This window comes from Cebus imitator, unplaced genomic scaffold, assembly GCF_001604975.1.
Source record: "Cebus imitator isolate Cc_AM_T3 unplaced genomic scaffold, Cebus_imitator-1.0 Scaffold64, whole genome shotgun sequence".
Taxonomy (NCBI): domain Eukaryota; kingdom Metazoa; phylum Chordata; class Mammalia; order Primates; family Cebidae; genus Cebus; species Cebus imitator.
In genome coordinates, this window is record NW_016107379.1 from 2,413,756 (window position 1) to 2,432,429 (window position 18,674).

Consider the following 18,674-nt stretch of genomic DNA (forward strand, 5'->3'; position numbering starts at 1 on the left):
CACATTAATAGGTTCACTAAAGTCAGAAGATCAGCAAAGATCTTTACTTCAGGATAATTAAAAAGCAGAAAAGCTTAAGACAGAGTAAACTTAGGCTCTAGCTTACCACCACCTCTTCCACGAGCTCTTCCTGCAAATCCTCCTCTAGATCCCCACTGTTGCTGTTGCTGATACTGTTCCTTCGACATGGCTACTTTTATTTCACACTAAAAGAGAAAAATTACATTATTAAACTGACTCAAGAAAATAAAAGTTGCTCAACAAGTTTCCAATAACCAGGATAGCCAATGTGTTTTAAATAGAGTATGCTAATTTGAAACTTTTCCTCAGTTTATTAATTAAATCAATCTTTAGTACTTAAGAGTAATCTTATGAGTACTTGGCTAGAGATGTTACTTCATTCTACTTGTTAAGTCCTAAAAAATATTTTTGCAAAAGCCTAGACAAAAACACTAAAAATAACAAATGTGTCCGTCCTGCTCCCCACAAAAAGTTGCTCAACGGTAAGTAACCAGTAAGAAGTTTTTAAAGCATACAAAAAACTTAAGCCTTTTTAGAGAAAGATAAATTATAAAACTCTTTGTAACAGCAAGTTTTCTCTACAACTAAAGATGCTTAACTTACTTTACTAAGACCAACATTGTGGTATTTCTTTTCCATTATCTTCTTCACTGGTTCTTCTTCCTTAAAGGTAATAAAGCAGAAGCCACGCCTCTTATTGGTCTTGTTGTCCATGGGGAGCTCTATGGATTCCACCTGATATTAAAAAGCAAATTTTAACATGCTAGCTTGCATTTTATTGACCTTAAAACACACACACACACATTTAGAGGTGGGGAAATGCACACAGAAAACATGTATTTGACACTAAAGCTCTATTCGTCTCCTGTTTCTTCCTGTTTATTCTAATCCTTTTAAGGAATTCTTTAAATTAGAACATCCATTCCATCTAAGGTCTTCACAACTATCTACAAACACCAGGTACTGAACATTTACTACCTAACTCAAGGGTCACAAACTCAAATGGTCAAAAAGAAGAAGAAAACAGTCAAATTTAAGAAAAACAGAATAAAAATGTATTTAAGAGAAAATAGGAAGTAGGGTGGTGAGGACTACTAAAAACTGGAGAGTTACATCCCCAAACCAAGGTGGAAGCTACTACTTAGTTTTAGAGATGCTGCTGTGTGAGAGGGCAGTGTCAGTTCCAATGCTGCATGCTCTTGCAAATATTTAAGAAAAGCTGGATATTGCATTTTGTGGGCAGCATCTCAAATCCTCAGTACTAAAAAAACATATTTGTTTCAATCAAGCAATAAATATCTGCAGGTTGTATCTGGAGCCCAAGGTCACAAATTTCTCAACTTAGCTTTAAATGATTAATTCATAAAAGAAACCTCTATTATATATTTCACTAATGAGTCTACGTTTGTTTTAATTGAGAGGGGTCTCACTATGTTGCCCAGGATGGTCTTCAACTCCTGGTCTCCAGTAATCCTCCTGCCTCAGCCTCCCAAGTGCTGGGATTATTACAGACATGAGCCATCGCGTCCAGTCTTACTAATGAGTCTATCGTTAGTATTCTCATTAAATGGGCACTTATACATGTGTTTCAATTAATAAGGCACTACACCCTATTCTTAATTCCTTTCCTATTCTGAACAAGTGGATTTCTTCCTCTTGTGTCTGTTTTTACTTCTTCTAATCTGATAAATTTCTTACGAATGCCTGTCTATTTCATCTTAGTATACACTACCCCAGCAATACTTTACACAGAGTAGGTGCTCAATGAAAAAAAAAAAACACATCATCCAACCTTCAAAGACCTGCTAATAAAGTATTTACAACATCCTCATTCAAAAACAAATCACACAATCTGCCCTAATAGCTTTGAAAAGCCCTGTGACTTTGAGTCCACTTAATGGGACAATCACATTCACACTAATTTTGACACAAACTGGGTCAAAACAGTTACAACATACCTCACCAAAACCACCAAAGTACTCCCTTATTTTCTCTTCAGGTGTATCTGGAGAAAGGCCACCAACAAAAATTTTTTTAACCGGCTCTTTTGTTTTCATGGCTTTGGCCCTTTTAGGATCAATCACCTTCCCATTCAATTTATGTTCTTTCTGATCCATAACCTAAGGAAATTGAAGTTTTCATTTAAAAAAATATATATCTTAACTAAAGTTCAGAGAATATTAACTTACTTAAAAGTAACTATAGTTAAATACAGATAATGCCAGGCATATGTTGACTTGCTCAAGATTAAACCGTCAAGTCATGTTGGTGATGTCGTATCAACCAACATATACTAGTGTTTATGTCTTAAAGATGGTAGGAAATACACAAATGTAACCAATTACTAAATAACCATTACCTTTTAACTGTCAACAATATATAAAAACATGACTGCTACTTCCCTTTAGCCAGGATCAAAATAATGATTCAGTTAAAAGTTGCTTGCCTAACAAAATTTCAAAACATTTATTTCTGTGAACTGTTAAAACACATCCTTTTAATCAGGCATCTTTAAGTCACTGGTATCGTTAAAGTTAGTGTTAAAAGTTAGTAGAGCCTGGAACACAAATTATTCAGAAAACAATTCTGAAACCTGCCTCTATCTGCATAAAATGTATTAGCAAGAACTATTATCTTCCTTCCTATACTATCAAAAGGGGAACCAAAAATAGGCAAACTCATTGTATCAAACTATCCATGTTAATATTTTATATTATTAACTGATCAGAACACATAACACACTACCTTATCTACACTCTCCGATTCTTTAAATAGCACAAAGCCAAAACCCCTTGATCGCCCTGTGATAGGATCTAACTTCAGAGTGCAGTCTACAACTTCACCAAATTTGGAAAAGTAGTCCTTCAGATCTTTCTTTGTAGTGTCCCAGCTAAGGCCTCCTATAAACATTTTCCTGTAAAGACAAAAAGCAGTATTAAAATGCTTAAAAAAAAAAAAAAATTGCCTTAAATATTATCCACATAAATAACACACCTTTTCCAAACTGCACCAGTTTACTGGGCAGTATATTAAAACATCATTACTCCTACATAACCACACATCAGGAACATCCTATTCTAAAAAGCTGGCTTATCACTGCTGCTCCTGAATAATTAAAAAAGAGTGAGCAAGCAGCAAATTAAGTCTTCCATCTTGCTAAAAGATAAATGTATACCCAAAGTAAAAATACTGTACTTAAAAGTTTTCCTTAGATTAAATTAAATAGGTAACAGCAAAAGACAGAATCTTAGCTTCTTTGCTTCAAGTTTCTCTTCCAAATGTTCATTAAATTTGTCAAAAGGCTATGCAGTTCCCCATTGATCTCAGCAACCAGCATTGGTGTCTATGCTGAAGCTCCTTTTCTATTTTAACAGTTTTCTCATTAACAAAACTCTCAGCACATAAAATGGAAAATTCGACATCTCACAATTATGTTGTGAACCAATTATTTTGATGTGCTAAGAGTCCTTAAGACAAAAGCAATGTGCAATGTAAACAATTTAGTGAAAATTATCCATTGAAGTACAATCCATGAATTAACTTAGATCATTCATTTACAGTAGAACCTCAGTTAACCAGCAATAAAGTGTTTAAGCCTTTAAAACGCAAAAAGTGATGGGTGGTAATCAAAAACCACCAAGACACTTTAAGACCAAAGGTATATATACTCAAAACGAAAGACTTTAAGGTGAAATATTACTAACATTACAGCAAAGCACCAGAAAGTTCAGATTGGGCAGTTTTACATATGCTCCCTTTGTGCAAAGAAAGAAAGAAAGGAAGGCTATCCTATACCTACCTTCTACCCTTTAAAAAGACAGGACTGGAAATTTTTAATTTTAAGGGTAAACTGTCAGAATTTGTTATGTTATGGCTAAAAATTTCACCATGGGAATCAAATCAGGCTTGTTCAATGTTTTCTCATCTTTTTTACTGGGGAGGGGTCATGCGTGGGGCCAGGATGTGACACTAACTCAGCTCCGTAAAGAAATTAAAGGCCTTTCATAAGGAAACATCTCCATCTTGTGGGCTTTCAAGATATTGCCAGCTAAGGCCCATTCTTGGAATAAAAAGGACAATTAATTATCCCTTGAGAAGTAGGGTTTTTCTTCACTTCCTCGAAGACACCTGATTAACTGAGGTGTTACTGATCTTACAATCTTACCACAGAGTTTTTTTTTTATATATATACAAATGAAGTTTCGCTCTTGCTGCCCAGGCTGGAGGGCAATGGCACAATCTCAGCTCACTGCAACCTCCACCTCCCAGGTTCAAGCGATTCTCCTGCCTCCTGCCTCAGCCTCCGAGTAGCTGGGATTACAGGCATGCACCTTCATGCCCAGCTAATTTTTTATTAGAGGTGGGGTTTCTCCATGTTGGTCAGGCTGGTTTCCCCATGTTGGTCAGGCTGGTCAGTCCTGACCTCAGGTGATACCCCCCATCTCGGCCTCCCAAAGTGCTGGGATTACAGGCGTGAGCCACCTCGCCAGACAGACTTGTTTTACTTCTACTGACAAAGCAAACTTTTAGTGCAAAAAAGTATTAGTTATATACTACACTTCCCACTTCAGGTTAGCTTTTTCAAAATTTATTCTAGAACTGGGCCATTTATATGCTTAATATTTAGGACTTCCTCAAAGTTTCCAGGCTTGAAATAGCACGTATAAAACAACTCTGGTATTTTATAATCAAATGAACATAACAAAAACACCCATCATGTTTTGTCTATTTGAAATGTTTACTTCTTGCCAATTCCATGGAAGAAATTTGAGTTATTTCTCAATATGCATTTTCTTTAATTTGAATAGTGTACCTTCTAATGTACAATCTTTATTTATATAATTTGCTAAAAACACTTTAACTTACAGGTCCAGAATACTTCCTTTAGACATAAGTTATTAACCCACATTCACCCATAAAGGTGAGGATACTATCTCTGTAATGAGAAAGAGAACTGACTATAAAGCAGTGACCTCTTGCTAAGATGTTCATGGCAAGTTCCACAACAGAAACAACTTCAATTAAGTTGAGATTTAACTATTAAATTACCCTTTCAGTGATTACAGAAATTTCTCAATAATAACAAAGTTTAAAAGTATTTCAGCCTGAACACAACAGTTTTAACAAAATCATTTTTAAAGCTGAAGTTGAAAGGCAAGAAAATTCTCTGGTCTATTCAGATATGGAGAAGGAACTAGTTTTGATTTTATTTAACCAAAAAGCAATGTTTATATTGGGAAAATATCCTTAAAATTATTAAGAAACAGAAAACAATTACAAATGAATAAATTACCATGAGGCATGTTGTACTATTATTCTGAAGCCCCAAGTGTTTTTCAGACAAGCAGCAGATTTTCTTAAATACTATATAAGCACAGCAAAGTGCTCTCCAAAGGTACTCCCAACATGCCTACCTTAGAGCTACAAGGTTCACTGAAGATACTATCCCTCCTAAATAATCAAATATCACTTATCCAGAATATTTAAAACCATCTATCCAGCACTTTTGGAGAATAAGGAGCCAGGTATTTCACCTTCCTTAAAGCACTGCCTGCCCTCTCTAATCCTTCCCCAATTGTTTTTAACCTTCAACCATTTGAAATGAAATTTTCTGCTAACACCACCACACTTTTCTGCCTTCTTATACTTCAAATAATCATGATTTAACACTTTATGGCTCAGTCATCACTATTACACTGATTTAGAATACCCACAATGTCTTCTAAAGTTAGATATTAATACACCAAGTGCATCTCATTTTTCACAAGTTCTGCTTTTCATTTTTGCCAGATCAATCACCAGTTGCTATTCTAAAATGTCTCCCTTTCATTTTGCAGAGTAGTAGCCAGCTCTCAAACTTTTCAAATTCTGTATAAAGTTGAAAGTCTCTAAGCAAATTAATGCTTTGGCAGTCCAAAAGCACTCTGGCTTGTTCTTCCTTTGTTCTAATTAAGAAAGGCTGTTCTCAGGTTATGCTTAGCCTTTTTAAAAAAAAAAAAAAAAAAAAAAAAAGGTTGCTGAATAGGTGAATATGCTACGATGAACACTAATTGTACCAAATCCATCCCAATTTTACTAAATGGAACATATTAATTCCATTCCATCTTTATTTTTATTATTATTTTTTTTGAGACGGTCTTACTTTGTCACTCAGGCTGGAGTTCAATGGCTGGTTCTCGGCTCACTGCAACCTCCACCTCCTGAGTTCAAGTGATTCTCCTGCCTCAGCGTCCCCTGAGACTACAGGCTCATGCCACCACACCTGGCTATTTTTTTTTTTTTTTTTAGTAGAGATAGGGTTTCACTGTGTTAGCCAGGATGGTCTCAATCTCCTGACCTCGAGATCCGCCCGCCTTGGCCTCCCAAAGTGCTGGGATTACAGGCATGAGCCACCACGCCCAGCTATTTTTATTTTTGAAACAGTCTCACTCTTGGGCCCAGGCTGGAGTACAGTGGCACGATCTTGGCTCACTGCAACTTCTACCTCCCAGGTTCAAATGATTCTCGTTCCTCAGCCTCCCTGGGAGGGATTACAGGGTGCGCCACCACACCTGACTAATTATTGTATTTTAGTAGAGACGGGGTTTCCCCACGTTGGCCAGCTAGCCTTGAACTCCTGGCCTCAAGTGATCTGCCCACCTCACCCTCCCAAAGTGTTGGGATTAAAGGCGTAAGGTTACCACCTCAGCCCCAAATTCTAACTTTATAGTACAGTGGGGAAGTTTGCTTATCTTAATTATGGATAAATGAGCACTTAGTCTCCACAATGCTGGCACACATGCTCTCCCTCAAACTGATGGCATAAGGTAATAATTTAAATTATCTATATATATTGTATGACTGTATCTTGCTTTTAAAGCACATCTAACTATCTGTCCAGATTACCTCTGCTGCCTTGAATAAAAACAAAGAGTTTCATATTGCTGTCACTCCTGTATACATGCAAACACTGTCCAATGAAATAGAACCTCAGAAAAAACCCTAAGCAGCCACATTAAAAACGACTAAGACTTCTTCAACTAGCAACAAGGATGGCCCTTAATGCTACAATGTAAGTTTAAACTTTGATCCTTAGCTGTAAGTGAACTGATCTCAATTAAAACGCAGGACTTCATCCACAGTATTTTATTAACATAGGTGAATTTCTTAATCCTAGCTATAAACTAAATATTCAGCACACCAAGGCTTAATATGCTGTTCAGTTTACAACACCTACTCAACAATAAAGTCTCCTTGCTTTCACATTGGCTTATACCAAATTGTAAAATTAAATGACAAGCATAAAGTTAACACAACATAGATGACTATTCAAATGCTATGTAGTATCATTCAAGAATTTAAGGCTTAAATTTAAAATTGTGGGACATTTTATCATCTTTTAATGCAAGTAAGTTTACAGGCAATAAAGACAAACTGCCTGGGTTTTAACCCTACCCCTGCCTTTTTTTTTAAGACAGGGTCTTGCTCTCCCCCAGGATGGAGTGCAGTTGCTCCATGACAGCTCACTGCAGCAATGACCTCCTGGGTTCAGTCAGTACTCCCACCTCGGCCTCCCCAGTAGCTCAGACTTGCTAGCACCCACCACCGTGCCTGGCTAATTTTTTTGCATTTTTTTTTTTTTTGTAGAGATCAAGTTTTACTATGTTACCCAGGCTGGTCTTGAACTCCTGGGCTCAAGCTGCCCACCTCGGCCTCCCAAAGTGCTGGAGTTATAGGCATCAACCACTGCACCTGGCCCCCTGCCTCTTACTGTGTAACATTAAGAAAAAATATAAAAGTCCAAGATTGTTTCCCCATCTGTAAAAAGAGCCTACCTCAGATATTTGCAGAGGGTTAAACTAGTTAACACTTAAAGGAGATAGAACAGTCTGACACAGATTGTTAGTGATAGATAAAAGTTACTATTTTGAACGGGTACAGCACTATAAACACTATCTAAACATAATGTAATAAACTTTATTTACTCAATGGCTTAATTTTTTAACTGCATAGGCTTTGTAAACTTTCCAACATTAAAAGGAAAAGGCCACAATGAGTTTTCTAGTATTTTCAATGCTGCTGACTTGAAGTAACCCAGAAACTTTTAAATGGTCCATATAAAAAAACTAAAAATTAGGTGGTATTTCAACTAAGACCCTTTAAATGTAGTTCCCAAAATCACCTTGATGACTGGTCTACATTTATGCCAGTAATTTTAGTTAAGAATAATTTAAAATATAAAAGACAATATATATGGAGCAATCCTGGCTGGTGGAAAATGTTCCAATTAAATAATCCTGGCTTTCCCCCGTCAATAAACTTATTCTCTGGACTATTTAGGCCACTAGGTTTTTAACACTCCCAAGTCAATACTAAGTATTTTATTCCAAGATCCCTCCCCAACAAGTTTTTATTGTGAAACACCTTATTCAAGGTAAAATGTTAGCCATTATACTCACTCCCAATTTTGGGATAGTGTTCTTTTTGTGTGTTCTCTAACTTCACATTTTTTTTTTTTTTTAGAGACGAAGTATTGCTTTGCTGTCCAAGCTAGTCTTGACCTCCTGGACATAAGCGATCAGCCTCTCAATGTGCAGGGATTACAAGCATGAGCCACCACACCCAGCCAATCCTTTAACTTTTAATCACTTCCTAACAACTCATGATCTTACGTATGTGGCTTTATAACAAGTTCTGACAGTTTAAAAAAATACAACAATGTCAACCTGATAAACACTTCAGGTATATAACTGACCAATCACTGTCACCTTTTAAAGAAATGTTACTCAAGCACACCATTAATCCTTACTGAATTTTTCCAGTATTTTATCCATCATAATTATTCTTCTAAAATCTTAAATGACAAACGAAAGCTAAGTCACTAGTTACCTAAGGGGAAGGGAGGAGGTTACAATGCAACTAGATAATATTGGTAGTTATTTTAGAAGCTATGTAAAAACTACCCTGGGAAAGAGCTTGACAAGCTTTAATTGAGTTCAAATACTAAGCAGCCTTTTTAGATCTGATTTGACATATAATTCATGAAAACCACTTTTTTGAGACAGAGTCTCGATCTATAGCGGGGTGTGGTGCAGTGGTGCAATACAGGCTCACTTTAACCTCTGCCTCCCAGGTTCAAGCAATCCTCCCACCTCAGGCTCCTGGGTAGCTGAGACAACAGGTGCACACCACCAGGCCTGGTTATTTTTTTTTATTTTTATTTTTTTTGGTAGAGACAGGGTCTCACCATGTTGCCCAGGCTGGTCTAGGAGTCCCAGGCTCAAGCAATCTGCCCACCCCAGCCTCCCAAAGTGCTATATATAACAAGCATGAGCCACCGCACCTACCCTACTTTTTTTTTTTTTTTAACTATTTAAAACTAATGAGACATTAAGGTCAATAAACAAATCTTCCCCAAAAAACACTTTAGTCAATAAAAATATAAATTTTGGTATTATTTCCCCATTATTAAAGAATAGATATTTCTCTTCCCCAGCTTTCTCTATACATTTTCAAGGTAAGTGTGAAAAGGAATCCTATTTTTATTCAAGACTAATATACAATGGACCAAACATTTTCAAAGCAAGACTAATTTCTCTGTATTAAATCTCATTACTTCATACTTTAGAATGAACTAAATGACTATAAAAAAGTGAAGCTGAAAACATAAACATCTAATAAATGAAATATGACAGTTTTTTTGGGGGGGAGGATGGAGTCCAGGCTGCCGCCCAGGCTGGAGTGCAATGGCGCAATTTCAGCTCACTGCAACCTCTATTTCCCAGGTTTCAAGTTATTATCCTGCCTGAGCCTCCCAAGGAGCTGGGATTATAGGTGCCCACGACACGCCCAGCTAATTTTCACATTTTTAATAGAGATGGGGTTTTACACCATGTTGGCCAGGTTAGTCTCAAACTCCCGATCTCAGGTGATCCATCTCAGCCTCCCAAAGTGCTGGGATTACAGGTGTGAGCCACCACGCCCAGTCAACATGACAGTTTTTTAAATAAAAAAAAAATTTTTTTTTTTTTTGAGACACAGTCTTGCTGTGCCACCCAGGCTGGAATGCAGTCGCACAATCTTGTCTCACTGCAACCTCAAGGGTTCAAGCGATTCTCCCACCTCAGCCTCCTGAGTAATGGGAACTACAGGAATGTGCCACCACGTCTGGCTAATTTTTGTATTTTTAGTAGAGATGGGGTTTCGCCATGGTGGCCAGGCTGGTCTGTAACTCCTGACCTCAGGTGATCCACCCACCTTGGCCTCCCAAAGTGCTAAGATTACAGGCGCTGGCACAACTGGCCTAAAATTAGTAAACATTTAACAGACCAGGTCTCACTATCAGAGCGCAGTGGCTCCATCATAGCTTCCTGCATCCCTGAGCTCCTTCCTGGGTTCAACAGATTCTCCCGCCTCCACTTCCTGAGTAGCTAAAACTACAGGCACACACACCCTCACCCCCAACACACTCAGCTAATTTTTTTTTTTTTTTTTACACAGGGGTCTTATTATGTTGCCTAGTGGGTCTAGAAAGCCTGGCCTGAAATGATCCTCACACCTCCGACTTCTGATAGTGATTACAGGCACAAGCTGCCATGTTTTTAATTACCTTTAAATGTTTAATCCAACATCTCCTTTTTCATTTCATTACAAGGAACCAATGACATCTTGTATGGTTACGTTTTAAGTAAGCTCTCAATCAGCTTTGTAAGGTAAACTCCCATTTACCTAGAGGTTAAGGAATAAGTATTTTCCTTAACCTAAAGGTTAAGGTTCTGGTTAACTGAGATTACTACATATTCACAATTCTATAAAATCGTCTATTGGAAATCAATTTAGGTATCAGTGCTGAAGTCAGAAAATAATTTTTCCCTTGAAGAATTTTTAATTTTCCAATGTTTTAAAATCACGTTACTTTTCAAAAGTTTAAGGAAAAATCTGTAGGAGATTCATTCCATGACATTGTCTGTTGGTTGCTTTTTAAGTATATTTTCACACGGCTTCATCCTTCTTTCTCCTAAGACTAAATGGGGAGACAGACTTCCTGGCTGCGTGGGCTCTGTAGTAGTCTGAAGTCTAGATAAGCAGGAGTTTACAGTGCACGACCCAATACTTAAACACCTTGATTATTGGCCAAGCACCACCAGTAAACAGGAGTCTTCCCTCCCCACCCCCAAATAGTCTTAAATACCTAGCTCCAATGTACAATAAAATACTCCAGAAACTAAAACATGCTTACCTTTACTCCACAGGAGTAAATCACTGGCAGTATCAACTATTAGGGCACTGGATAAATACACACAAGCTATGAAAGCAGGCTATGTAGTCAATCTTCCTGTGGTGAACACTGTTTCCAACACACAGATCGGCAAACCAAATAACAAACATGTTGTATTACCTGAAACCACACTGTTGAAAATGAAGCAACAGAAAGAGATCCCAGGCTTTCAGCATCCAGTTCAGTGACCCTATCTACTAAAATGTTGAAGCAGAACTGAAGTCAAATCAAGCTTGGACTAACATAAGTTACATTTCACTCCATTTGTAAATGTGCACACACTTGAAGTGTACAGCTTCAAGTGGAATGGGAAAAAAGTTATTACTCTATTCCTTTTTAAATGCTTTCAAGCATGGTATGTATTATCACTTGAAGGCTAAAACTAATCACATCCTTCATGTTGGCCATAAATCACACCCCGAATAGTAGCCTCAAATGTTCTTGTACTAGAGCAGCCTTACCCTAACATTATGTTTTAGGACAGATGGCAGAGTACCTAGGAATATTAAAAAGATACACTGAGTTTCTGGAAAGGGTCACATGGAAAAACCCCTGATTTAAAGCAAAGTATGTGTATCTCAAAAACAAGCACTGAAAAATTTCAATGACATTCTCCAATTCCAAACTTAAAAGTTATCGGATTTTTAGTATCTTTCATAATAGATAAAAATTTACAATGAAAAGTATTTAATACTCCTCCCTTAAATGTTCATCTCAAGATCTGAAAGCATCAATTTCTGGAATTTTTAACTCAGGAAATTTGTCAAAGCCTTCCAAGAATGCTAATGCTGAGTGAGACCAATCTACTCAGGGTCTCAACTTTACTACATACAGTAAACCCAACTGTACTGAATCAAGGCCAGTAAATTTGGCATGAGACTACTCTAAAAGTAATTATTTTACAAACAATGTTCAGATTGCCCCAGAAACACTAAGGTATAAGACCATAATCTCAAACATTTAAAGCAAAAATACGAGCCTAGTCTTTTATCATTAAACGGGACAAACTACAGCAGGATTCACAAATTCCCAAATAGGAAGAATCACACTTGAGCTCATTATACATCAACCATTAAAAGGACCAGATGTACTGTCCTGCAATTAAAATATTGCTAGACTTTGGCTAAGTGAATGGGGGACTATTTTGCTTCCTACCCAATCCAATGCAGGAAAGTCACCGTACCTACCTTATAAAACTACCTCAAGGTTAACGCAACACTGTAGGTTCCACTAATTTTTAGATTTTAAAAACTCTGCCCCTAGATAACTTGCTACATGGCATGTATATTTTGCCAGACACTAAGTAATTTTAAAGTACCTACCCCAAATGAACTGCAGCACTAAGTAATTTTAAAGTACCTACCCCAAATGAACTGCAGCACTGCAGAGAACGGAATGTGTCCACACCACAAAGTAAAATGAGAAATTCCAATGCTTTTAAGTAAAAACTACGGATGTTAATGTTGGAAAGAGTAACTCATGAAGTCATACTATGGAAATAATTACTTATTCTAATAAGTCCCATAGTAAACTATAGAAACAGCCACTAGAGGTATAACAGGCATGCCTCCCTAAAAATAGCTGTCCATTCTTACATGCAAAAGGAAAAAAACTGATTCTAAAACCAACTGATTTTTTAAGTATTTTAGGATGAAATCGTAATCACTTTATTCTCAGATTTGTAGAAGGAAATGCACACAAAACTGCGTTTAAGAAATTCAATTTAGATACTGTATATATTAACCAGTCTAATACCCACTATTGACACTATATAACTGTCGCCATATACTATCCCTCAAAATGGGACAAAGAAAGGGACAGATAGAGTGGCAAGTGTAGAGATACACACATACACGAAAATTTAGGTCTGGAGGTTTTTCATTCAAAAAGAAAGCCTTCATGTCTATAACAGGATGGGGCTGCATGATTAAACAGTTAAAAGTCAAATGTCAGACCCCTTAAAAATGAGACTTACATTATTTTAATGCGTAATTTTAAAGTCAACCTGGGTAAAATTTTATTTTCAGTAAATGACAACTGGGACTATCTAAAACATTTGTTAACTATTAATATAAATATTTGTCCATTTTTCCTAATCGTTCAAAAAAGTTGGATTGTATTACCTGTTTTAGGTAGCAGGGCAAGTGTAATTATTTTTAAAGAGTGAAAACACTGATCTTCAAATCTAAGTTTATCGTCATTTCAGATTACTGGAAACAATTACATACATGAGATTCAAAATATTTAATGGAGTAATATCAAATACACTTATAGTTTAATCTTAATTTGCCATTATTAGCTAGCAGTGAAATTGAGCTGTTAAGTGCTCAACACTCACCAAATATGAGAATAACACTCATCTAAACTGTGACCCCAGTGTTTTCTTTTCTGCTTTTCCCCTTGCCTACTGTTTCCAGTCTGCTTTCTCTCCAACGTAAAGCTGGACTGATTTCAGTGGATAAGAATACAGTAATAAGCAAATCTTTAAATATTACCCTAAGTGGACTCTTAGAATGTAGCTTGTAAAGATATAAGACAACTGTCTGCAAGTTAGTGGCCCTCTAATCTCCAGTGGTGGTGTTTAAACCCCTGAAAATTCAAATATAATCCTAAAGGCAGAAGGACTGACATTTAGGGAAGGGGAAAGGGTGGATAAAAAGAACAATACTCAACCTACCAGCCTCCAAAGAGAAGTCATGCAATTGTGAATACATGTCAACCAACTGTAATTAATATTCCAGCCAAATCACACTGAAAATAAAAAATCTGGTAAGAGCTGTAGTGGAAAGCCACATTAGCCCACCTTTGAATGGTATTATATATATATATCTACACACACACAATTTTTATTAAAGGTCTAGTTACAAATATGGTAGCTAATAAAAGACAAGCATTTTTGCATAATACACAGTGCTGCTTAAAGAACTGCTTCAGACATCTCCAGAATATTTCAGTATAACATGCATGACATCTTAAACACATTTTATATCAAGTAGTCTTCACATTTAGCATTAATCTTAGAAATCCAACAAAAATATTTTTCATCTTAAAATCAAATGTGGAGATTACAGTAATATTTTTTCTTACTCAGATATAAAAATATCGTTACTAATTATGTTTAGCTTAAATCGGCAAACTGCAACTACATGCATTACCACAGACCAAATACCATGTAACGGCATCAATTTTGCCCAAAGATTATATCTGATGCCTAAAAAGGTATATATCCCAGGTACAAGCCTACTGTACTATCGTCTAGAATGTCCTGGGGATCAATGGGCAACTAACCAATACATAACCTCTGCATGTTATGACTACTGAAACCTTTATAATACAGAAATAAAATTTAAAAGTTTTACCATTCTTCCCGCTGTGCCGTCGCTGCTTCAGTGTGTCGTGGGGAGGAGTTTGAATGGCTAGGGAATTAACAACCGGTACAGCAACCAATCAAAATTCTAGTTTTAGTTTTTGACACTGTTAGGGTTAAAAACTTTAATTCATTTACACTTCAGTTCAACAGTAGGTAAACTATAAAGTCAGCTGCTTTGTGATTTATCAGGGCTAACAGCCTGCCCCAAACAGCAAGTTATACTTTTAATCATTTTGGTGCCTCTGTCCAAAGAACAGAATTCAGCAAACGAAAACCAAAATGTTAAAGACTTTAATTTACAAGTATCTAACATCTGCCTTTCTCAAATAAGCTATATACAATTCAAGTTAGTTCTATCTAATTTTTAAAGTTTGTTTCCCCTCCCACCACCACTCCCCCAAAACCAGCACTATGATCAGCCTGACAAGAATCTGCTTAGGCTGAGTTTAATAAATCTTATATTCCAAAGTGCTTCTCCCCTCCCCACTCTCCCTCCAAATCTTGTGCTCTTTCTCAGCAAAGGAAATCATGTTTTCTAATACTGGGTTAAAGCGACATCTTACTGTTATATCCACCAACACCTTTCTCCTTACAGTTAAAAAAAAAAATTCACACACACACCCCTCCCCATTACAAAAATGGAAGCATGAACCCACGATCATCAGTCAGTAATCGGAGCTAAGAAAACCCAACCAAGAACCCCGATTTAGCCCCTCCTACTAACTCCCGTATTATGTTCCCAATCCCAAATGCAGCATGTTAATGCACTAAATGCAGATTTAGGTCGTATATACAACTGTTACTCCAATTAGAAGAGCCAAGTTAATACTAAGAAATCTGCACCAAAAAGGAAAAAAGAAAGTATCTCACAACACAAAACAGGATTTGTTTCTCTTAAGAAAGAGGACTATAGGCCTCCCTTAGTGGGCGGGAAACAGAAATCAAGACACCAAAATAGGATCCTGGGCACCGAAAAAAAAGGGGGCTGTAAAAAATTCAGTTGCACATAAAAAGTGAAGTACAATCTGCACTAAGAGTTCGGGAACCCAATAGCTGAGGGAGCGAAAGGGTGCGCGGTTAGAATAACTCAGTGGGGTGGGGGAAGGGTAGATACTAGGCCGGAGATAGGAACAGCTCCAGTCAAGTGCAGGCCCCATCGACTAGGAACTTAACGAGAGCCCGCGGAGCAAAACCAACGTACCAACAAGAAACTCGGACCATTTCACCAGACCCAATTTGGTCTGCATGTCAAATTGTAGGGCCTATATGAGCATGCCATTGTGCGACAGCGTACGGTGGAGAAAATGAGAAAAGTCCTAAGGCGAAACTTACTCAAAATCCCAAGAAAACATTCGGCCTGAAGCCGACACGGGAGAGGCAGAGGTAGACAGCCTACGCGTTCCCCAAAACGTGATTATAAACAATCGCATCGTCTCTGGATGGTGGAGAAGCACCAAATAAACCTTAGTAATACAAACAGGGAAGCTTTTTGTCTCTATCTGCGTTTTTATGCCCAAGACTTTAGAAAAAGGAAAAAAGAGGGGACAGCGTGAAAAGAAAAAAGATACCCCTCTACAGGCGGGAAAAAATCCTGGCGGCTAAGTCAGTGGGAGGAGACCCATGGCGAGGGAGGGAGGCCGGGCCAAGAAGCAGCATGGTGACGGCTAAAGGTGGAAACGTGTGTGATGGGGGAGGGGGCGATAAGCAGGCAGAGCAAGGAGGAAATAAATGAAGGTCCGGGAAACCCAACGTAGACAAGGGGAGACCAGTGGAAGAAAGCTGCATGGGGGCCCAGAGGATGGGCTGAGAGCGGGAACCAGGCCTAATGGCGGGGGAATAAGGAGGGGGAGGGGGACTAGTTGGGCCTGACTATCCTGGGCTGCCCCTTACTCACCCTTCATCTTCCTCGTTCTTACTGGCGTCGATCTTCGCCCCCTCCGACTCGGCGCTGCCCCCTTCGGTGCCTCCAGACGCGGTTCCGCCTCCGGTCCCGGCTCCGCTTCCCGCCGCCGCCGCTGCCCCCTGTGCCGCCGCCACCATGGCTCCCTCCTGCTCGCCCGCCAAGCCGCCTACCGCCGCCGTTGCCGCCGCCGCCGCCCCGTCCCCGCCGAACTGCTCCTCCGACATAGTGCTAGTGTCTCCGCCGCTGCCGCCGAGACTACACCCGCCGCTGCCGCGAACCGAAACTAGCAGCAAAGTAATCCCCGCCGCTGCCGCGCGCCCGGTCTACCCTCGCGAAGCACACAAGACAGGGAAGGCGCGCGCGTGGCTGCAAAGGCTCCTGCGCCTCTCCCTGGCCTGCCCCCTTCGCCTCCCACTCTCGCGCGGCGCACACTCCCGCTCTCTTCCGCTGCACTGAAAAAGAATAAGCACCAGCGGCGGCCGCTCTTGCCTCCTCCTCGCTTTAATGGCGCCGCCGCGGACCACCTAAAATGGCCGACGGAAGAACGGCGCGTCCCGGTCACGTGACGCGAGAGCGCGCCCTTCGCGCCTCCCCCACCGCCCCCTTCCCCTAGGTTTTTTTCCCCTTCCTCCTCGGTCCGGCCCTCTCACTCCCCTTTATACCTTCCTCTCACGCTCAGCGTCGCGCAGCGTGGAGGGCCTTTAAAAGGAACCGGAAGTGTCGTGCGCTAAGACGGTCGCGCGGGGACCATCGAGAACAAGGAGTGCTGTTTCGAAGTCGCGGCTAGAGGGGCCCCCTGCCTCCGCCCCCGCCCTTCCGAGGATTCCTGGAGTCCAGTCACCCTCCCCACCACTCCAGTAGCGGTCGAGAGCAGCCTCGTCAGGATGGGGTGTGGCTGCACGTCCCCGAAGGCGGCTATGCCCCGTACATCTGCGGCGTTTGGAGGGGGGAGGGGAGACTCACACCCTGCGGCAGCTTAAGCCTGGATGTTCGCGCTCGAGGAGGGAATTAGGTCTGAGGTGTCAGCCCTGTGCCCCTAGCTCTGTCCACCCGGACGCCCGCGGAGCTCGGAGTCAGGCGCCGCAGCTGGCCGCGAGCGCAGTGATTGTCGCAGCTCCTCTCCCTGCCGTCGCCGCCCGGGACCGGGTGACATTGAGGTTTTCGCCTTTCGTCGCTGCGCCGATAGGGCTTCTTTTTAAGATTTGGCTTTCCAAGTAAGATTTTTGTTTGCCTGCTTTTCTCCTGAACTTTTTTTTTTTTTTTTTAAAGAAGCAGGTAATTTGCATATCTTAAGGAAAACATTGTTTTTGCTTTGCTTTTGTTGTTTAAAGATTCTAAAGTGTACCGTGATTCGTTTACTAATAGTTGGGATGTGCGTTAAATCAAGTGTTCGCTGAATGTTCTCCAGTCCTTGCACATAGAACATATAAATGCCGTGAGTCGACTTGACGAGGTTTATGAGTTTGGGGTTTTGTTGGTTTTTGTTTTGTTTTTTTGTAACACTGTTAGGCATTTCATTCAGGGTAACAGTAAAATTACTTTTTATACACCTGTTAAATATTCCCTATGCCTTGGCTGGAGACTGGATTATTCGGACTTTGGGATTTACTGCTTCCAGCAGTATCTTTAGAAGAAGATGAAGCTTCTAGGTACCTCTGTAGTCAACAAATAATTATTTGCCTGTTGACTAAGTGTTCGGGCACGGGGAAAACAAAGACGAGTTTGCAGAATCCAGCAAAAACCTTAAGAGTTTAAGTATTTGTTTTCCACTGTAGTTAAACGAATTTGTATTAATTGAACACTATCCAAAAATCTCAAAGGAAGATTATAAATAAGTTTTATTAATCAAGTTAGTAGAATTTACATTACAGAATAATTAAGAATACAGGTCAAGTTCTGAAAACGTTCTAAAAATGTAATCTTACCAAACTCCTGTTATAAGCAAGTGACATGAAGGTGATACCAAGAATGTTTATCTTAAGGTGGTAGTGATTCCACATTTGTCTCCACTTCCCAGAATATTAGCAAAGGAAAAGTGGGTATGGTGCTCAAACCATGTATTCCTGGTTAGAAACAACTAGAATGATTGACTGAAGGGAAGTCTATTTAATATTTTCTGGTTT

General features: G+C 39.4%; 1 protein-coding gene and 1 long non-coding RNA gene across 7 annotated transcripts in view; both read right to left on the reverse strand.

The window, feature by feature from the left end:
- The window catches only part of HNRNPD (heterogeneous nuclear ribonucleoprotein D), a 21,352-nt gene extending 3,359 nt beyond the window's left edge, over nt 1-17,993 (reverse strand). For 4 of the 6 annotated variants that reach the window (XM_017530212.2, XM_017530214.2, XM_037739155.1 and 1 more), the window contains exons 1-6: nt 16,543-17,993; nt 14,638-14,694; nt 2,767-2,935; nt 1,980-2,141; nt 625-756; nt 107-206 (exon numbers count right to left, since the gene is read on the reverse strand). In XM_017530212.2, the coding sequence (XP_017385701.1) occupies nt 107-206; nt 625-756; nt 1,980-2,141; nt 2,767-2,935; nt 14,638-14,694; nt 16,543-16,775 (853 nt within the window). In that variant the 5' untranslated portion in view covers nt 16,776-17,993. The remainder of the gene's footprint in view (nt 1-106; nt 207-624; nt 757-1,979; nt 2,142-2,766; nt 2,936-14,637; nt 14,695-16,542) is intronic. The other 2 variants (XM_017530213.2, XM_017530215.2) reach the window with 1 other exon arrangement.
- On the reverse strand, nt 10,411-14,631 carry LOC119471532. The gene is made up of 2 exons (XR_005200606.1): nt 12,638-14,631; nt 10,411-12,596 (listed from the first exon to the last, which is right to left on the reverse strand). It is a non-coding gene; the product is annotated as an uncharacterized LOC119471532 (long non-coding RNA).
- Nucleotides 17,994-18,674: the final 681 nt, after the last annotated feature.